This window comes from Peromyscus californicus, unplaced genomic scaffold (assembly GCF_007827085.1).
Source record: "Peromyscus californicus insignis strain IS unplaced genomic scaffold, ASM782708v3 Scaffold_7__1_contigs__length_154581171, whole genome shotgun sequence".
NCBI lineage: Eukaryota > Metazoa > Chordata > Mammalia > Rodentia > Cricetidae > Peromyscus > Peromyscus californicus.
In genome coordinates, this window is record NW_026294595.1 from 101,124,605 (window position 1) to 101,146,093 (window position 21,489).

The 21,489-nt window shown below is 44.8% G+C and overlaps 1 protein-coding gene across 5 annotated transcripts in view; it reads right to left on the minus strand.

Annotated features, from left to right (window-relative positions):
• Positions 1-10,367, minus strand: part of Gabpb1 (GA binding protein transcription factor subunit beta 1) — a 63,159-nt gene extending 52,792 nt beyond the window's left edge. Inside the window, exon 1 of one of the 5 annotated variants that reach the window (XM_052722768.1) lies at positions 287-10,367. Coding sequence is in view for 4 of the 5 variants with exons in the window: in XM_052722771.1 (XP_052578731.1) it covers positions 226-249 (24 nt within the window). In the remaining variant the exon portion in view is untranslated. Of the gene's footprint in view, positions 1-225; positions 266-286 lie in introns of those variants that run through there. The other 4 variants (XM_052722771.1, XM_052722767.1, XM_052722770.1 and 1 more) reach the window with 4 other exon arrangements.
• Positions 10,368-21,489: the final 11,122 nt, after the last annotated feature.

Below are 21,489 nucleotides of genomic sequence, written 5' to 3' on the forward strand. Positions count from 1 at the left end.
CGACCGAGGAGGGGGCGGCGGCCGCCACCATGTCTGCCGCCCCTCCCAGAAGCCAAGCGCCGGGCGGACAAAGCGCGGCGGCGGCGGCGCGGACACCCAGGCCGACCCCGCCGACCCCCGCCAAACGAGCGGGGCCGGGAGCCCCGGAAACCCGGCGCCTTAATGCAATAAACAGGAAATCGCGGGGATGATCTGGGTTCCGGGGGAAGTGGAATTATTTTTTACCAGCGAAGAGATCAACTTCCACATCCGGTGGTAACAGGGCCCTACACAGACCCGCACTGACCTGGAAAAGCTTCGGGAGCGGCGGCGGGGGAGCAGCGGGAGGAGGTGCGGGGACCGCGGCGCCTCAGAGCCGGCAGGGCTGACGCGGCCCCGCCACACACAGAGCGCTTCGCTGCACAGGGCGCTATTTTCCGAAAATGCCGCGTCTGGTCGGCGCCCAAAATCCCCACCGAAAAGTCCCCGTCGGCGCGGAGGGACACGGCGGGCGAGCTCCCAGCATGCCTGCGGCGGCCTCGCCAGCCCGCGCCGGTTTCCGCCCCACTGCCCCCGGGAGCAGGCCTGCCGCTACCCTCCCCCGGCCCCGTCCCGGCGGGAGAAAGGGACGAAGGGGTCTGGTTTTGACTTTAAACAGGGAGAAAGGAAATAAGCCATTTCTAGCCTTCGGCCACACAAAGGCTGCGGCGGAATGATCCACTGGGCGACCGCAAGTCCCGGCTCGCCCGGCGCCTGCGCGGCAGCGGGGGTGAGCGCTGCGGTGGCCATGTGCGCGGCCGGGTGTTCGCGCCGAGCCGTGGGGCGGCATGTGTGGGAACTGGGGTGCGTGTGCTAAGCGTCCTTTCTCCCCGGCGTGGCACGTGAAACGCGGGGACTGCGGGACGTTTGGAGGTTAAACTTGCCCGTGGGGTATCGTAGCAGGTTCCCGGCAGGCGGAAGGGCCACTAGGAACCTAGGATTTACCTTTAAGTGGAAGGTAGACCCGGAGTCGCTGTGTGAGGTGTCAGTGCAGGAACAAAAGATGTGTCCTCTTCACCTGGCGTAAACTGGTCGTGTGTGATGAGGATGATTCTGCGGTTTTTGTTGGGTGGTTTTTTTGTTTTGGCTTTTCGAGACAGGGTTTCTCTGTGTTGTTTTAAGTGCCTGTCATGGATCTCGATCTGTAGACCAGGCTGGCCTCGAACTCACAGAGATCCACCTGGCTCTGCCTCCCGAGTGCTGGGATTAAAGGCGTGCGCCACCACCGCCCGGCTGTTTGTTTGTTTGTCTTTTCTCCGTGCCTGCAATATCAAGATTTTTTTTTTTTTCCTCGAGACAGAGTTTCTCTGTAACAGCCTTGGCTGTCCTAGAACTCAATTTGTATACCAGGGTGGCCTCGAACTCAACAGAGATCCCCCTGCCTCTGCCTCCGGATTGCTGACATTAAAGTCGTGCGCTACTTCGCCCGGCGTTGAGTTTCATTTTGAATGTACCAAAAATTTATTGGGAGATGGTGATTTTGTGAAGAAAAAGCCTCATAAATTTTAACTTACACGAGATTTCCAAAGTTACGCTTTGGTATGTTCACCAGGGAAGTTCGCTACCCGTGGAACTTTAGGCATCCGGCATCTAGGAATGGGAATATCTGAAACACCTCCGGCAATTTATCCTAAGAGCAAAAAGGCTTAAATGAGATCCAAATTGTTCTGTGTGTGTGTCCGTCCGTCCGTCCGTGCCCTCAAATACGTAATCATTGTGTCTCCACTTGCCCTTTTTACTAACATGGTGAAAGTTTGTAGTCAGTGTGACTTAACTAATAAAGCATAGCAAGCACTATGTGGGGGGCAATAGTTTTTTTTTTCTTTTGATTTAATACTTTATTGTTTTGGGTTTTTTGTAGTTTTTGTTTTGTTTTTCTTTTGAGACAAAGCCTCACTGTGTAAAAGCTCTGGCTGTCCTAGAACTCAAAATGTTGACCTGGCTGAGCTCAAACTCAACAAAGATCCACCTGCCTCTGCCTCCCAGTTGGAGGGATTAAAGGTTTGGCCAATATCTCCAGCTGTTATGTTTTTTTTTAAATAGTCACACCTTCCCATAACATTTGGAGTAAATATTTAGTTAATGATTGCCGCAGAAGTCTTGCCTTCATTGTGCTATAGGTTATAAACGAGTATCCATCATCAGTGATTGCAATGGCAGAAAAGCTGCCGGATTTGGGGTGATTTTGGAGGGAGATCTCACACACACACTAACGTGGGAAGGAAGAATCAAATTCACGTTAGTAAGGGAATTGGTGAAGGCCCTCCAGCCAAAGGAACAATAATGCAAAGGTTTAAGAGACAAGCAAAGTAAAAAAGACATCATTCTAAGCATTCCCAGAGATGTACCTGTAGAGGGTTAGTGACAGCCTCAAGTGTCCTGTGAATGAATGAATGAATGAATGAATTGATGTTTTTGACTGGTCATGTAACTATTCAGCAAAAAATGTCCAAGGCATGAGAAATAGTAATTTGGAAGGCCATAATGCCTTGGGTTGAGGTAGTCACAAGTAGAAATGAAGAAAAATCACAACTGCTTGTTGAGAATTTGGAGAATTTGCTTGACTGGATGAGAGACTGTCTGAAAGAGATGTCAAAGGTGACTGTCAAGTGTGTCAGAGGAGTGCCTGAAGGATGGTAATGTGTTCACTGGGAGTAGAAGCAGAGAGGAGTGTGTGCTGGGAAAGGCGACGCCTCTTTGACCACGTAAAGCTGAGCCTGTCTAATCAACAGTGAGCTGTATTCATTCAGCACTTTGTTGGAGCGCCCACTCTGCCTGACACTGTTCTGTGTGCTAGAAAAGATAAAAGTAGCAACAAAGAGCATGAAGGGAAGACTAAAGATTTAAAACAAAGAGAGATAATGTCCCATAATAGTTTCACAATGGAAAAGGGGCGGGGAGGGGGAGCAGGCGACTTGTAACTGGATAAAGTAGTTCTCCAAGTGAGAAAGCGGACTAAGTACTGGCACTGGGTCAGAGGTGGGCTCACCTGCGGTTTGATCTGAGCTAGGCCCTGACTGCGAAGAAGTTAGGGCAGTTTGTGAAATTGGTGGGATGGGAGGTCAGAAAGGAGGGATGGTGGGAAATAACTGCCACTTTGGGAAGATGAGGTCATTGATAGCCGAAGGGAATGGAGTGGCGTGGCCATGGCGGTAGAGATGGAGAAAGCAGATGGATCCTGCTAAGAGACATTAAGTCATTAAGTGTGGAGTGAGGGAAAGAAGAATCAATAGCGGTATCTAAGCTTTGAGTATGGTTGCCTAAGCTACCAACATCAGGTAGAAAGATAAGCTACGTATAATTTTGTAGTAGTTGCATTAAAAATGTGAAATTAATGTCTTATTTAAAGATAATGCCAGTATTATATGTGATATAAAATAGAGTTTAATTTTGTTTGTTTGTTTTTCGAGACAGTTTCTCTGTAGTTTTGGTGCCTGTCCTGGATCTCGATATGTAGGCCAGGCTGGCCTCGAACTCACAGAGGTCTATCTGGCTCTGCCTCCCGAGCGTTAGGATTAAAGGCGTGGGCCACCAACACCCAGCTAATTTAGTGTTTTACATTCATTTTCTCACTATTTGAAATCTAGTGTGTGAGTTATATTTAAAGCATGTCTCAATACCTGATTTCATCAGATGTACTGTTAAAAAGTTGATTTACCTGTCCACTTGGTCTAAGACATTAAGCCATGCTTCTTTTAACTGTTCGCTGAAGTTAAAGTCTTAAAAATAAATTTCTCCGTTAAGCAGATTTCAGTTGGATAATCGTAACACTTGAGAGGCAGAGGCAGTCGGATCTCTTCAAGTTTCAGGACAGCCTAGTCTACATTGTGAATTCCAGGACAGCCAGGACTATGTAGATAGGCCCTATCTCAAAAAAAAAAAAAAAAAGAAGGAAGAAAAGTTGTTCTGAAGGCTGAGAATATAGCTGAGCAATAGAGTGCCTGCCTGCTGTTAGCAAAGCCCTGAGTATCCATAGCACTACCAAAAAAAGTTTGAGACTAGGCCAGAAAGCCTTGAATGCTAAGCTAAAGGATTGTGAATTTGACCCTAGAAACACTGACCCATGAGTGGTTTGGGGGCCAGCATTATGTTTAAGGCTAGAAAGAGGCCACTAGGTGGCCATCCGGTGACTCCTGACTAAGACCAATGCTTCCTACCATTGTTTTGACTTTATGAGGTTCAGTTTAGCTTTGATTATTCTAGAACAATGCCACCAAAAGTCTAATTCATTAGTTAGTGTCAGTCTGCAGACCCTTCGCTTGGTTACGAGCCAAGACATTTAAAAAAGAGTAAGCATTTACAAGCATGGAACGCAGATTAATATCTGTAAATGTACCATCCAGAGCTGTATTGTTGCATGGCTTTTTGGTTTTTCTAGACAGTTTCTTTGGCTGTCCTGGAACTCTGTAGACTAAGCTGGCCTCAAACAGAGATCCACCTGCCTCTGCCTCCCCAGTGCTGGGATTAAAGGAGTGCACAACCATGCCTGGCTCTTGGCTGTTTTTTTAATTCCCCTTTTCCAGTAATTTTTGTTTTATAAATGTATCTCTTTTTATTTGTTTGGTTATTTGTTTTGGTTTGGTTTTGGGTTTTTTGTTTTGTTTTGAGATAGGGTTTCTCTAGTAACAACCTTGGCTTTCCTGGAATTCACTTTGTAGACCTGGCTGGCCTCAAACTCACAGAGATCCTCCTGCCTCTGCCTCCTGAGTGATGAGATTAAAGGCGTGTGCCTCCACTGCCCTGCATTTGTTTGTTTGTTTTTTTAAGGAAGGGTATTGTGTAGCTAAGACTGGCCTCTATGTAACTAAGAATGGCCTTCAATTCCTGGTCTTCTAGTCCCCACCTCCCAGGCAGATAACAGGTGTACACCACTACATGTGGTGGTGCTGTGGCTCACATCCAGGACTGGGTCTCTGTTAACCAAGCTACATCCCAACCTTTCAGATCATTTTTGTAATGCTGCTCTAGAGGCATGAAGAGAGTCAGAAGGATCAAGTTTTCAGAAGATGCCAAATCTAATTTTTTTGTGTGTGCTTTATAGTGAGAACTGTTATTAGTAAAAGAATATCTCATGTTCTTCCATATATATGGGTGTTTTGCATGCATGTAAGTCTCTGTGCATGCCTAGTGCCTGGAAAGACCAGAGGAGGCCAGAAGAGGGTGTCAGATCCCTTGGAACTGGAGTTATAGATGGTTGTGAGCCACTACGTGGGTGCTGGAACTTGAACCTTGGTCCTCTGGAAGAACAGCCAGTGCTCTTAACTGCTGAGCCATCTCTCCAGCCCCCTTCTGTAGGCTTATAAGGTTCGTACTGCTGATCATCAAGTCTGTAGAGGGCTTGCTGGCTTCTGCAGGTGGTCTTTGGGTGGCAGGGGGTGGGGTCACATTTGAAGTGGGCAGTGCTCTTTGGTTGTGGGGCACAAGATGCCACAACTTCCTCCAACGGGGGGTGGGTTGAGTAGAGACCACACTGGAGTCTTTATCTTGGGTCAGACACACAACATGTCACATGGTCCCGAGGTATCTTGATGTAGGTATGGTAGCAAACCGGCTCTGGGGATCTACACCTGGAGTACCAGGTCATCTTTCATACAGTAATGGAGCATCATGGTTAGTAGGCAGATGGGTGGAATGGAGATCTGTGTTAAACTCTATGCACACTGGGCAGCACAGTGCGCTTCGTGTGGCTGTTAGGCAGGTGAGTAGGCAGAATGGGTCTGGAAGTCCTTACCTGGAATTCTGGGTTGGACTCAGTGTTATATGCGGGTATCCAAACCCAGGTCCTCGTGTTTTCACAGCAAGCACTTTACCCACAGAGCCACCTCCCCATCCTGTAACATGCGATACTCTCTGATAGCATTTTGCTCACAGTAGAACCTTGCTGCTGCTTTAGCAAGTACTGAGTTTTGGGTGTAAAATGCTCCCCACAAGTTCAGATGTTTGAGCACTCGGTCCCCAGCTAGTATGCTGTTTTGAGATGTTACAGAACATTTAGAAGGCAGGGCTTAGCTAGAGGAAGTGCTGGTTGAGGGGGTGGAGCAAGCCTTCATATTTATAGCCCAGCCCTGCTTCCTGTCGTGTCTGCTTCCTGATCTGCTTAGACCTGAGCCAGTAGCCTCATACTTCTGCTGCAGCCAAGAGTGACTCCCACTACCATGCCTTGCGTGCCAAGATGTGCCCCAAATAAACCTTACCTCCGTTAATTTGCCTCTTGTCCTGTATTTGATCACAATGACCAAGGAAAGCACTGACAACAGATTATCTAATATTCTGAATCCTTAGTTGTCATTTTGGTAGTGTTTTTAGCATCTTCACCAGAAACAGAATCCATTTTAAGAAACTGCTTTCTGGGATGATGTTGTGTGACTATTCCTGGGGACAGACATGAACAAATGTCTACTCACCAGATGAGGAACAATGGCAGAACAAAATAAGGATACCACCAAAGTCCAAGTTGATGAACATCAGAATTTAATTAGAGTTATTTACAGGACCAGAAATAACTCAAAGAGAGCTATATTACCAAAATCCCACCCCACCATGGGAGACAGTTCACAAAAGCTGGAAGCCTGGGGCACACTGCAGAGACTGTAGGCCACTCAACAGCTTGGAGAATGTCCTTTCCAGGTAGTTCAGTTGTTCTAAATGTCTTCCAGGCAGCTTGGCCGGTCTCTGCTTCTTCTAAGCAATGTTCCTTGTCTGGGATTCTCCTAGGCCAGCATTTCTCAACCTGTGGGTTGTGACCCTCAGAAAATACATATTTCCAGTGGTCTTAGGAATCCCCAACCATGAGAGGAGAGAAATGGCTCAGCGGTTAAGAGCACTGACTGATGTTCCAGAGGACCTGGATTCAATTCCCAGACCGTCCCGTGTCCGATCACACCAGGCTAAAAATAAAAAATAAAAGGAAGAAGGAATCCCCAACCAAACATTAATTTTTGTTGCTACTTCATAACTGTAATTTTGCTACTGAGAGGTGTCTCAGATGGTCTCAACCCACAAGCTGAGAACCTCTGTTCTAGGCAGCTTGTCTTGTCTAAGAATGTCTCTCAGTAGTCTCTGCTGCTTATCTACACATTTGGGGAGGGAGGAGCCTAGTGAATCTTACTGGTTTAAGGGACTTCCTGAGGCTATTTGAGTTGTTTCCTTCCTGAGATTAATAAACTTCCCTGCAGGATGGAGTTTCACCTCCATCTTATTGTTTCAGCTCCCTGTAAACATCCTGTGTCTGAATGAACTGCCCCATTTGAAATCAAATCACGGAAGAAACTGCTAAACAACAGATAGTGAGGTGGTTCAGCAGGTAAAGGTTCATGCCACCAAGCCTGATGGCCTGAGTTTGATCCCCATGTCCCACATGGTAGAAGAGGAGAACTGATGCCTGTGAGTTGTCCTCCGACTGCCACATGTGTACCATGGCATGTGGATGTGCCCGTTTCCCCCACCCCACCCCCAAAAAATAATACTTAAATGTAATTTTAAAAGTATTTTATTTTTTGTAAGGGACAGTACAAATGCAGTCCCCACTGCCACAACTTATATAGTCAAATTTTCTACATTGGGAGAAATCGTAGGGTTCAGCACATCCAGACTACAATGAATGAAACTTGCCCTGAGAAACCCACCTTTATGATAGTGATGTCTTGGTTAGGGTTTCTATTGTTGTAAAGAGACACCATGACAACTCTTACAAAGGAAAAACATTCGATTGGGGTGTCTTACGTTCTCAAGTTTAGTCCATTATCATGGTGCAACATGGTGACGAGCAGGCAGAGATGGTGCTGGAGAAGGAGCTGAGTCTCCTACATCTTGTCCCACAAGCAGCAGGAAGTGGTCTGAGACACTGGGCATATCTTGAACATATATGAGACCTCAAAGCCCACCCCCACAGTGGCACACTTCCTCCAACAAGGTCACATCTACTAATAGTGCCACTCCCTATGTGCTTATGGGAGGCAAAAAGTATAAATTAATTTTAAAGAAAGAAACCCCTTTCTTTGCTAATCTATTAGTAGAAATTCTGTCCAATCCTAGACTCCACTGCTAGCTCCCCTGCTACTTGACCACATCAGCGTTTACTGACTACATTGAAGTTTTGAAACCTCAAACTGACACATGAAGACTAGAATTAACATCTTCCAAATTCTCATAATAATAGTTTTAGCTCCTCCCAAGAATCCCACAATTTCTTAATGGCATCTAGAGTGGTGTAGCAGGCTTTCTTTTGGTCCACCAACTAGCTCCCAAATCATGACATGGAGACTTAATATTAGTTATGAATGTATGGTCTTATCTTATGCTTGTCTCACTAGCGCTTTTAACTTAAGCTGTCCTGTTTCTTTTCATCTATATTTTGTCTTGGGGCCTTTTTACTTTTCTTTCTGTGTGTTCTATTCCATGGCTGGCTGGCTGGCAGCTGCCTGGCTTCTGGCCCCAAATGTCTCCCTCTCTTTCTCCCTCGTCCTCTTCTCTCTGGAGCCTCGATTTCCCTCCTATGTATTCTCTCTGCCTGCTAGCCCTGACTATCCCTCTCCTTCCTAGCTATTGGCCGTTCAGGTTTTTATTAGACCAATCAGGTACCTTAGGCAAGCAAGTGAAACAGCAACACATCTTTACATAATTAAATGCAGCATAAGCAAACATAACTCCTTTATGTTGTTAAAGTAATACTCCACAACAAAGTGGTGCACTGCTTCCAGAAGATTTTCAGTTACTTTGTCTACACCAATCAAAGGACTCACCACATTAGCTTAAGTCATATAAAAATAATAGTAAAAAAAAAAATTGGGGTGGGGTTTAGTGAGCTTCAAGACAGGGTTTTCTTGAACTCACAGAAGCTGGCCTCATGCAGAGATCTGCCTGCCTCTGCCTCCTAAGTGCTGGGATTAAAGGTGTGCACCACAATATTACATAATAAATAAAATATTAACTAACACAAGTGGAAATTACTCCTTGATCTGGGGACTGCAGAATGAATACTGGGTCAGCAAAAGCAATATCTGATCACCCATCTCCATTGAAGATCTTGTACAATGTTAACTAAAGTCCCCAGAAGAAGAAAAAAGGAGCCACACCTGCATTAAACATTCTATAAGATGGATTGACTGACCAGAATTTCAACTGTGGAAAGTAGAAATAAACAGGCCCTGAGCCAAATTTCCTTGCTGTCTTAGCCCCTGAACAACAATTTATTGCCTATCTCTGTGTGTAACCTAATGTAAATCCTTTTGAGCTGTACAAACAGATCCTTAGCTTCTACTGACCCAGAAGCTGGGACTGCGCAGGTAACCCCTGAGACCTGTAGCAGACTTTACTGCTCTCCTTTAAGCTGTGAAGCAGATGGTTCAGTTGGGTTGGGTTGGGTTGTTCCCCCTTCCCCCCTTTCCCCCGGAGCTGAGGACCGAACCCAGGGCCTTGCACTTGCTAGGCAAGCACTCTACCACTGAGCTAAATCCCCAACCCCTGGGTTGGTTTTTTGAGACAGGGTTTCTCTGTGTAGTCCTGGCTGTCTGGAACTTGCTCTATAGACCAGGCTAGCCTCAAACTCACAGAGATCCTCCAGCCTCTGCCTCCCAAGCGCCGAGATTAAAGATCTTCATTAACACCATCCAGCAAGCAAACGTTTCTCCCAGTGTATTTTTAAAATGCCTTGAGTGACTGGAGAGGTGGTTCAGCAGTTATGACCACTTTCTCCTCTTGTAGAAGACCTGTGTTTGGTTCTCACAATCCATATTGGATACGTCACAACCATCTGTAAATCCATTTCCATGGAGATTTGGCTTCTGTGCCTACCTGTGCACGTGTAATACACATACATGCACTTAGGAAAACATACATAAAATAAAATTAAGGACTACTGTGTGTAAGCCATGCTTGGTGGTGTATGCACATGGTGTGATCACAGTACATAGGAGGCAGATCCCAGCCTGGGTCCCGGACAGCCAGGGCAACACAGAAAAACCCTGTCTCGAAAAACTCACTAATGTGGCCCTGGCTGACCTCAAACTGACCTCACAAAGGTCTTGCTGCCTCTGCCTCCTATGTGCTGGGCTTAAAGACATTTGCCACCACCCCCAGCTTAAGACTACAGCTGGATTTTATGGAGCTTAAGATTGCTGTGGGGGAAAAAATGAATGCTGGCTCAAGCCTTTAATTCCAGCATTCAAGAGGCAGAAGCAGGTGGATCTCTATGAGTTACAAGCCAGCCAGAACCACACCATGAGACCTTGTCTAGAAAAAAAAGGGGGGGGGGTGGGGACTTGGATTTATGACTGTCTTTGTTCTATTACTATAAAAACTTTATGAAACTGATACCATGTTGAAATATGGAATCTTGGGTAATTTGAGTCAGTGTTCCCAGGCATGATCACACCTATGTGGTTCCAGAATAAACTGTTTATTTGAGGCAAGATCTGTGTTTGCTTTGTTTTCTGGGAGAGGTGTTTGGTTTTTGCTTTTTGCTGGCGGGGGGGTTGGCAGTACCCCAGCCATGTTCTCAGCACTGATATTTTATTTTGAAATGGATCTTCTTGTTTTGAGTGGTCCCAACAATCAGCTTAAACTTTTTAGTAAACTATGTTATAAACAAATGTGCTATTATTTACACTTCATTGTTTCATTTTTAAAACATGGAGCAAGTAAATTTCTCCAAGGCTCACTACATTGGTTGCTTTCTTATTGTAATAAAACACCATGACGAGCCGGGCGGTGGTGGCGCACGCCTTTAATCCCAGCACTCGGGAGGCAGAGCCAGGTGGATCTCCGTGAGTTCGAGGCCAGCCTGGTCTACAAAGTGAGTTCCAGGAAAGGCACAAAGCTACACAGAGAAACCCTGTCTCAAAAAACCAAAAAAAAAAAAAAAAAAAAAAAAAAACCCACCATGACGAAGGCAACTTCTAGAAATAAGGGTTTATTTAGGCTTAGGTTCCAGAGGGATAATGGTCCATGACCATCACTGTGGACAATGGGATAATGGTCCATGACCATCACTGTGGACAATGGGATAATGGTCCATGACCATCACTGTGGACAATGGGATAATGGTCCATGACCATCACTGTGGACAATGGGATAATGGTCCATGACCATCACTGTGGACAATGGGATAATGGTCCATGACCATCACTGTGGACAATGGGATAATGGTCCATGACCATCACTGTGGACAATGGGATAATGGTCCATGACCATCATTGTGGGGGAGCATAGCAACAGGCGGGCTCAGTGACTGGAGCAGCAAATCTTCAAATGTCAAAACAACCCCAGTGAGACACCTCCTCCAGCAAGACCACACCTCTTAAACCTACCCAAACAGTGCCACCAACTGGGGACTAAGTATTCAACTATCTGAGCCCATGGAGAACATTTTCATTCAAACCATCATACCTAGGATTTTCAAAATAGTAAGCACTGATTGAATCATGAAGTCACTGTGATGGTTAATCTTCCGAATCAGCTGCATTGGCATTGGAATCAACTAAGAGACAGGCTTGAGTAAGTCTATAAGGGTATTTCCTGGAAAGATTAACTGGGGGTGGGGGTGGGGGTGCTGGCTAATTTTATGTCTACTTGACACAAGCCAGAATCACCTGAGAGAAGGGAACATCAACTGAGAAAATACCTCCATAAAATCCAGCTGTAGGCAAGCCTGTAGGTCATTTTCTTAATTCATGATTGATTCATGATTGATGGGAAGAGGTCCAGCCCACTGTGGGTAGTGCTGCCCCTGGCTGGCAGTCTCAGGTGCTATAAGAAAGTTGATAGATTAAGACATGGAGAGAAAATAAGCAGCACTCCCCCATGGCCTTTGCATCAGCTGTTGCTTCCAGATGCCAGGCCTGACTGCTTTCTTGGTTCCTGGAGTTCCTGCCATGACTGCTTTCAATGAGGAGCTATTTTACTGAAGCCTGAGTAAAATAAATACTTTCCTTTCCAACTTGCTTTTGGTCATCGTGTTCCAGCACATCGCTAGAACCCTAACTAAAACGGGGCAAAACCTTCCACCAGAATGGTGACAAGATCGTGTACACGGTAAGCTTGAAAATAAACAGGATATAAAATGCAGAAATGACTCCCAGTTTTCAGTGAGAAAAAGACAAGTATTACAATAAAGGAAACAACAGTAAGACCGAGATAACATGTAAGATCATTCCCTTCTGATTACTCAGCAAGTGGGGAAAAGGAGGAAGGGACTTGCTTTAGGGTTTAAAAACTGTCCCCTTGAAGCCGGGCATGGTGGCTAGCTACATCAGTATGTCTACCATTCGAGGCTGATGCCTAGCTTTGCAAGGTGGCAAAATAATCTGCCTCATTTTCACTGCTCTTATTATAAATCGAGGATCTTTGTTTCTAGAAGTTTCCCAAGGATTTCCTCAAAGACATTCTATGTAAATTTGATGTTTGGTCCTGGAGGGTTATGCTCTCCACAAGGCTCAAGATGTTCTCGGCTGTTTCTGCAGAAACATGAGCGTGTTAAAGATGAAGCAGAAAGAGCTTGTGCTTAAGAGTCGTACAGACTCCTTTCAAGCCTTGGTTCTGTTACAGTTCCACCCATGTTACTGAATAAACATCCTCCTTTTCTACAAAGCAATTTACAAAACGGTGAAGAAATAAGTGAACAGCTTTCCCAAGCAGCAGTACTTATTAACAGAAACCTAAATTACCAGTTTCTAAAGACAGGTGCAAAGAAGATATTATAGCTATTTTCTTGGGCCTGTCTCTAGTACTCTAGCTTTGGAACATTGTGCTCTTGAGGTGTAGCTGTTTGACCTGATGAAAAGCCAAGTCGAGTGTGCCAATGATGTAGGGAGCCTGTGGAAGGACCCTTCCTACTAGCCTACACAAGGCCGTTGATGACAAGGCCATATCTCTAGCTTTTCAATGATTGCCATCTTACAATTTGAGTGTGTCTTCCCAGAGTTCCTATCTGGACCTTAGAAGCCAGTGTAGCAATGTTGAGAGGTACTTTGAAGGGGTAGGGCCCATTAGAAGGTGACGAGGTAAGGAGCGCTGTCCGCAGAAGGAAATAATGTAGTTCTTCCAGGTCCCTGAGTAGATCCCGAGAGAGAAGGTAATTAGGGATTGAGGCTGCCGTCACATGTGCTCCCTCCTATATGCGGCTGTTTGTCTTGCTCTTGCTCTGCCATGTTGCAACACGAGAAAGCTCCCACTGGAGACCAGACCTAGGTTTCCTGATTTGGGGTTTTCAGGCACCGGAACTGTAAAATAAATAAACATCTTTTCTTTATAAACTACTCAACTTCAGATATTTTGTTATCGATAAAAAATGGATGAATACACTGACCAATAAGAATGTAAAGTATTTCTATAAACTGGGCATGTTGGTACACACCTGTAATTCCAGCATTTGGGAGGTGAGGGCAGGAGGAATTCAGATCATTCTCTGCTTCACAGTGGTTTGGGGGCTAGCCTGGGGCTACCTGCAATCAATAGATTACAGCTATCTCTCTGCCAGGTATTATGATAAGCTAGAGTTGCAAGAATTTAAATTACTTTATACTTGTTTTTGAGACTAAAAATGTAATAGGGAAGACAGTCCCAAGAAGTATGTTTTTTTATTATGGGGAATGATTGGGTTATAATGATACATTCAGTACAACCTGAGTATCTCAACAGAAATAAGAAATGACAAAAAAATTTTAGGAGGAATGGGAAAAATCAGTTTGGACATCCTGGTTCTGGGAAGCATTAAAAGCATAGTTTTTATGCACCGGTAGAGACAAGAGACAAATAAGATCACGTGTTGGCTTTTTGGCCAGCTTTCTAAGAGCAAAAGTACAATAAAGAACCGGGCCAGCTAATTAAGTAGAAATGAGAAAGCACAGGCACCAGATGTGATTATTTCTTATGGACTTTGGCAGTGAAGGAAGAGTGCATGAGGACAGTAGTTAGGCTTTCCGTAGTAAAATGAATTGGAGAGACTCGATTATACATTGGAGGGGAAGCTGTCGAGTAGATTCAAGAGCTGTGGTAGAAGAGGAGGACATAAGCAGCAGGGAAAGCTCACAGTATCAGAGTTATTCAGGCAGGTAAAAGGACCAAGCAGACGCCATAACAGGCTGCTCAGTCTTCTCTCAGAGATCAGGTCTCAATTTCAGTTTCCTGAGACTTGAGCAAGCAGTTTCTGGAAGGGCCATAAACAAAAGACATAGTTCTTGCAATAGCTCCTTTTCTGCACGTATTCTGACTGCTCAAGGTTCAGCCAATTTTTTGCTGTCTGGGACCCCTTACCAACTTAGAGCTACGTGCATGAGTCAAGGACACAGCCTGGGCCACTGAGCCAGCCCCCACAGTCAGTACCTGCTAGGCCAGCCAGCCTCCATGGCAGCTCAAGGACAGAGCCTGGGACTTGTCCAGGCCTGCCTAAAAATGGTAACTGTAATCCCCAACTAATCCTAGCCAATTAAAAGTTACTAACATGATTGCCACTCAAATAAACCAATCCTGAGTCTGTTCCTGTGTAGTCTGTAGACCCCAAGCACCTTTGCTTTAAAAATCCTGCCCCATTGCTACTCAGGGTCTCTCCTGCTCGGCTGCTGCATCAGACAGAGAGTCCCAAGTTAACTAATAATAGTGAAAAGACTCTTTGCTTTTGCATCAAATTTGGTCTCTTGGTGGTCTTTGGGGGACTTTGGGTACAACAGTAGGAATGTTAGGAATTTCCCTTGTTGATGTGACCATGTACCTGACAGGAAGCAAATTAAGAGAGCAAAGATTTGTTTTCACTTATATCCTGGATACATTATGGCAGGTAGAGCATGGTTGCAGTAGCCTAAGGTGGATGGTCACATCAAGATCTCAGTCAGGAAGGAGCAGACAGGAAGTGGGGGCAGCTATAATACTCCACACTCTGCCCCAAGTGACCCACTTCCTCCAGCATGGCCCCCCACCTCCTAAAGGTTCTACAGCATACTAAACCACTGTCACCAGCTGAGGATTAGTTCAAACACAGGGCCCGTAGGCGACGTTTCACATCTAAACCACAAGAAGAGATTAGCCTCAGAAAGATGAAATGTTTCTGTGACAGGAGATAATGAATCTCACATTCTAATTCAGATTGTCTCAGTGTTTTCCTGCAAGATATTTATTTACAGTCACATGAATCCTAGGCTGGCCTCCAACTCACTATGAACCTCCCAAGTGCTAGGATTACAGATGTGAAGTGTATCTGTTTTATGCAGTGCTGAGGATGAACCCAGGGCTTTGTGCACGCTAGGCAGGCACTCTGCCAACTGAGCTACATCCCTAGCCCTGCATTTTTACTTTTATAAGATCTCTTAGTTATTGAACCAAAACGCTGACTCCTGAATAGCTTGCTACATGGCCTTTTTAGTAGGGAACACTTCACTGAAGTAGAGTTGTATAATCACTTTCCCTGGTATTCCTGCTGTTGAAAGCTGCTGTTTTGACTCCCTCAGAATTCATATCACAGATCACAGTATTCCCCTTCTTAAAAAATTAAGTGGGGGGGAGGAGGGCACAGGCAGGTGGATCTCTGTGAGTTCGAGGCCAGCCTGGTCTACAGGGCAAGTTTCAGGACAGTCTAGACCACAAAGAGAGACCCTGTCTCAAAAAAAAAAATAAGTTTCTAATCTGGATAGAAAATGACTTTTACAACTTTTTTTTTTTTTTTTTTTTTTTTTTTTGGTTTTTCGAGACAGGGTTTCTCTGTGTAGCTTTGCACCTTTCCTGGAACTCACTTGTAGCCCAGGCTGGCCTCGAACTCACAGAGATCTGCCTGGCTCTGCCTCCCGAGTACTGGGATTAAAGGCGTGCGTCACCACCGCCCGGCTGACTTTTACAACTTCTAACTCGGGCATTTGAAAAGTCACAAGTAAAACAATAAAGTCTTTAGAAAAAAGTGTAAAGGTATTTCTTCGTGACTTGAAATGGGCAAAGATTTCTTAAATAGGAGACACATGCACAAACATAAAAAGGGGAAAAGAAATGTGACAGTTGAAATTATTAAATAATTAAATTTTTGTTCATAAATTTTTTTTCAATCATCTAGAGACACCGTATTAGTTACTTTTCTGTTGCTGTGATAAAATGCCCCAATAAAAGCAACTCGGGAAGGAAACTGGTTTTTTGTTTTGTTTTTATTTTTTTGGCTCACAGTTCCAGAGGGATCACGTTCATCATGATGAGGAAGCCACTGCAGCAGGAGCAGGAGGCAGCCTCACAGTCAAGAAGCAGAGAGAGAACAGAGTGGGACCATGCTGTAAGGCCACCTTCCTTGGCACACTTCCCCCAGGAATGTCTCACCTCCTCACAGTTCCATGACCTCCCCAGACAGCACCACCATCTGATGGTGTTCAAATACCTGAGCCTTGTGAGGATGTTTTCCATTGGAACGACAATAGGCAACAATAAAGATATTAAAAGGCAAGCTACGGGATGAAAGAAGGTATGTGAATATATAAATAAAAAAAGGCTCATGCCCAGAATAAGTATTTCTACAAGTTAGAAAGCAAAAGAAAGCTTGGGGGCTGGAGAGATGGCTCAGCAGTTAAGAGCACTGACTGCTCCTTCGGAGGTCCTGAGTTCAATTCCCAGCAACCACATGGTGCTGGCTCACAAACATCTCTAGTGGAATCTGATGCCTTCTTCTGGAATAAAGGCGTATATGCAGACAGAGCATTCATACATAAAATAAATAAATGAACTTTAAAAAAAGAAAAAAGAAAACTTGGTTAGGCATTCTGGCCTATTCCTGCAATGCCAGCACTGGAGAGTGTGAGCCAGGAAGACAGAGAGTTAGAGACCAGCCTAGGTTACATAAAGAGACGCTTTTCTGGTCTCCTTGAGGCTGTGTAGGTATTTCATAAAGCTTAAGAGAAAATAATGATGTGATGGGAAAGGGCGAAGATCAAGAATTATGTGTGTGTTGGGAGGGGTGTGGTAGTAGAAGTGAACTCCTTACTCATAAATCACTCACCATTTGGAAGAAATAGGTAAACCAACACAACAACAACAAAAACCACCAACTTTAACACAGACATGTGAGTGATAGATGGGGAAAGCCCTGATTAGCTCATTTTTAAAAAGTAAAAGTATGCTTCATATTAAAGATTCATTTTGTTTTGTTTGTTTGATCTGTTTTGAGACAGCATCATATCATATAGCCCAGGCTATCCTTGAGCTTGTGGTCTTTATACCTCAGGAACCCAGCTGTTGGGAATAGGGGCAATCACTATGTCTGGGTATTATACATTCTTGATTTTAAAAATAATGCATTATTGTCTCAGAGAATGTTCAATTTGATGGGAATTCCCTTTCACTGAAAATGAGATTTGGAGAAAAATGACATTCCAAATAACATTGCACTTCTAACCCAAGAACACAGTGTATCTTTCCACTTATTCCCATTTTTTAAATAAAATATATTTATATGTATGTGTGTGTCTGAGTGGATGTGTGTGCACCATGTGTGTGAAGGGGCCCACAAAGTTCAGAAGAGGACACCAGTTTCCCTGGAACTGGAGTTAGAGGCAGTTGTGAGCTGCCATGTGGGGGCTGGGAACTGCATCTGGGTCCTCTGCAAGGGCAGCCAGTGCTCTTGACCACTGAGTGCTCTCTGCTGCCCTCTCATTCCTATAAGGTTTTGATGATTCTCCCTTTAGGCTTCGCTATTATTTACAGGCCTTCCTGGGACTCAGCATTCCTAAAGGAGCGCAAGCAGGAAGAAAACAGATCCTTTTCCTGTTTCAGTATGCGCTTCCTAGTAAAATTCAAGTGTGAATTTCCCAGTAAAATTCAAGTATGCATTTCCCAGTACAATTCAAGTATTCATTTTCCAGTACAATTCAAGTATGCATTTCCCAATATAACTCAAGAACAAACTCTTCCAATTCCTGCCACCTCAAGTCAATTTCTTTTTCTCTTTTTCTTTTCCTTTTTTTTTTTTTTTTTAAGGCAAGGTTTCTCTGGCTGTCACGAGAACTCACAAAGATCCACCTGCCTCTACCTCCCAAGGACTAGGATTAAAGGTATGCACCACCACCGCTGGACTAAACTATTTTTTTAATGGGGCAAAGAAAAGATGAGGAGGATCACAAGGCTGAGTTTCACTCTTTTCTGACTACAGTAAAAAATCTGTTTAGTTTTGTTTTGTTTTTTGAGACAGGGTTTCTCTGTAGCTTTGGAGCCTGTCCTGGAACTCACTCTGTAGACCAGGCTGGTCTCAAACTCACAGAGATCCACCTGTCTCTGCCTCCTGAGTGCTGGGATTAAAGGCATGCACTCCCACCACTCAGTTTAAAGTAAAAATCTTAACATGTATGATTAACCAGGTCATTCTCTCATTAGCTTTGGTCTGCTATAGTATTGTCATAATGTCTGGGAAAGAAGGTCTCCCTACCAGATACTATGCTGAGAAGGCCCTGTGTTATCACACACACACACACACACACACACACACACACACACACACACACACCTCTTTTAAATGTGTGGTCATTCATCCTATAATCCTAACACTAGGGAAACTGAGGCAGGAGTTAGAAGCCTGCTTGAGCTACACTAGTGAGTTCCAGGCAGCTTAGGCCATATAGCATGTGCCTACTTGGCCTTAAAATACTGGGGATAGGTACAAGTGTCTCCATAAATAACCTGAACTCACAATTCTTCTGCCTCACCCTTTCAAGTGCTGAGGCACCAGCATGCCTAGTGTATAACATTCTTAACACAAGAGTGCTTCTGACATTCAGGACCTAGTGAAAATTTAAACAACCACTCCCATAATTAAGTATGTTCAGCTCCCAGGAAGTTCTTCTAGCTCCACATCTCTTCATCTGTCTTGAAACAAAAAACTCACTTCAAATGACTCAAAGCAAAGATGCTTAAACTTCTCAACTTAAGACTCTTATACTCTTCAAAATTGAGAGTACACAATAGAAGGAAAGCCGTCGCAGGCCAGGAAAAAACATGAAAGGCATGTGTATTAAAGGACATTATCCAAAATATACAAAGAACTTTCAAATTTCCAAAACCTGATTTTAAAACCTAGCTAGACCTAGTTGAACAGGCCTATAGTCCCAGCTACTCAGGAAGCCCAGGCAGGAAGGTCACAAGTTCAAGGCCTGCCTGCCTGCCAGAGTTATAGCATGAGCTCAGCAGTGTCAGGGTCTCAGATAAAACATAAGAAGGCTAGGAATGTTGCTTAGTGGTAGAAGACTCGCCTTACATGTACAAGGCCCTGGGTTCAATCCTCAGTACTGTAAGTAGGATAAATTAAAGATAGTTAACCAAAGACCCTAACAGATGACTCATCGTGCTGATTAGAATTTTGTCAACTTGACACAAACTAAAGTAATATGAAAAGTGGGAGCCTCGGTTGAGGAAATGCCTCCAGCTGATTGGTCTCTAAGCAGTCTGTGGGGCATTGTCTTGATTAATGATTGATGTGGGAGGGCCCAGCCCACTATGAGCAGTGCCAACCCTGGGCAGGAGGTGATGAGTCGTATAAGAAAGCAAGCTGGAAGGCCGGGCAGTGGTGGCACACGCCTTTAATCCCAGCACTCGGGAGGCAGAGCCAGGTGGATCTCTGTGAGTTCGAGGCCAGCCTGGGCTACCAAGTGAGTCCCAGGAAAGGCGCAAAGCTACACAGAGAAACCCTGTCTCGAAAAACCAAAAAAAAAAAAAAGAAAGCAAGCTGGAGATCAAGCCAATAAGCAGCACTCCCTGGAGGCCCTTGCTTCAGTTCCTGTCTTGAGTTCCTGCCCTGACTTCCCTCTGTGACGGACTGTGATCAGGACGTGAAAGCCTATCCTCCCCAAGTTGTCTTTGGTCAGTGAGCTAGCATAGCAATAAAAAGTAAGCTAGGATACCCTCTAAGGAAGACACTCGACCAGCAAATAAACATATAAAAGATGTCCCACATCACACGTTGTGATGGCTGAACTTGGTTGTCAACTTGACTGAGGTGAGAGACTATAAAACTGGTGGAAGTACACTTTTGGGTGTGTCCCTGAGAATATTTCTTCCATAAATGTTTGGCATGTGGGTCCATGAGGTGAGTAAGAAAGTCATCCTCCAAGTGAACAGCATGCCTGGCAGGCTGAGACTTGCATAGGATGGAAGACTAGGAGAGGCTGACAGCTGTGCTCACGCTTGACGAGACTTGGGCAGGTCCGCTGTTTGTTGCTGCGGTTGTGCATGGATGTTAGATGCCACGTTCTTTAGCCTTTGAATGCAGACTTGTACTTTCCAGGGCTTCACGATTGGACCAGGACTTCGTAATCCACCCCTTTTATTTTTGAGGCATCTAGATTCTTGGACTGAGGAGCTACTGGTTCTGACAGGTTCTCTAGCCAGCAGACTGCCATTGTGTGACTATGCTTTCTCTGGTAACCAGTCACTCTGAAATCCATTCTTATACACACCACCGGTTTTATTCCTGAAGCCACTGATTCTATCCTTGAAGCTAATATCCTAGCTTGTCTTCTGTGGTTAAGAGTATGACCAAGAGCAGCTTGGGGAGGAAAAGGTTAATTTTATCTTACAGCTACAGTCCATCATGAAAGGAAGTTACTGGAAGAATTCAAGGCAGAAGAATTCAAGGCAGGAACCGAAGCAAAGGACGTGGAGGAACACTGCTCCTGTTGCTCAGCTTTCTTTGTTTTGGGGGTGAGGGATGGGGATTGTGGAGGTTCCTTGTCGTTATTGTTGTTGTTGTTTCTTGTTTCTTATTGTTGTTTGCCACAGAGTCTCACTGTGTAATCCCAGCTGGCCTGTAACTTTCTATGTAAGTCTGTCCTTAAACTCCCAGAGATCCTCTTGCCTCTACCTCCCAAGTACTGGGACTAAAGGTGTGTGCCACCAAGCCTAGTCATCAGCTTGCTTTCTTATATACCCCAGGACCATCTGCCCAGGGTTGGCATTGCCCAGAGTATGCTGGACCCTCCCACATCAATCATTAATCAAGAAAATGTCCCCACAGTCTTGCCTACAGGCCAATATGACAGAGACATTATCTTAATTGAGGTTCCCTCTTCAGAGATGACTTTAGTTTGTGTCAAGTTGGTAAAAAACTAACTAGCACAGTTGATTCCTTGTTATTTTAACACACAAATATATTACTATTAAACCATGACCTTTTTAGTCAGGCTTGGTGGTGCACACCTTTAATCCCAGGACTCAGGAAGGCAGCCAAGGAGATCTCTGTGAGTTCCAGGCCAGTCCAACAGGCATAGTGAAACACTGTATCAAAAAAAAAAAAAAAAAAAAACAAGGTGGGGCGGGTAGTGGCTCACGCCTTTAATCCCAGCACTCGGGAGGCAGAGGCAGGCGGATCTCTCTGTGAGTTTGAGGCCAGCCTGGTCTACAGAGTGAGCTCCAGGACAGCCAGGGCCACCCAGTGAAACTCTGTCTGGAAAAACAAACAAAAAACAAAAAGGTAAGACCCATGGCACAGTCACAACCAAAGCAAAGCAAAACCAAACTCCACCAGTA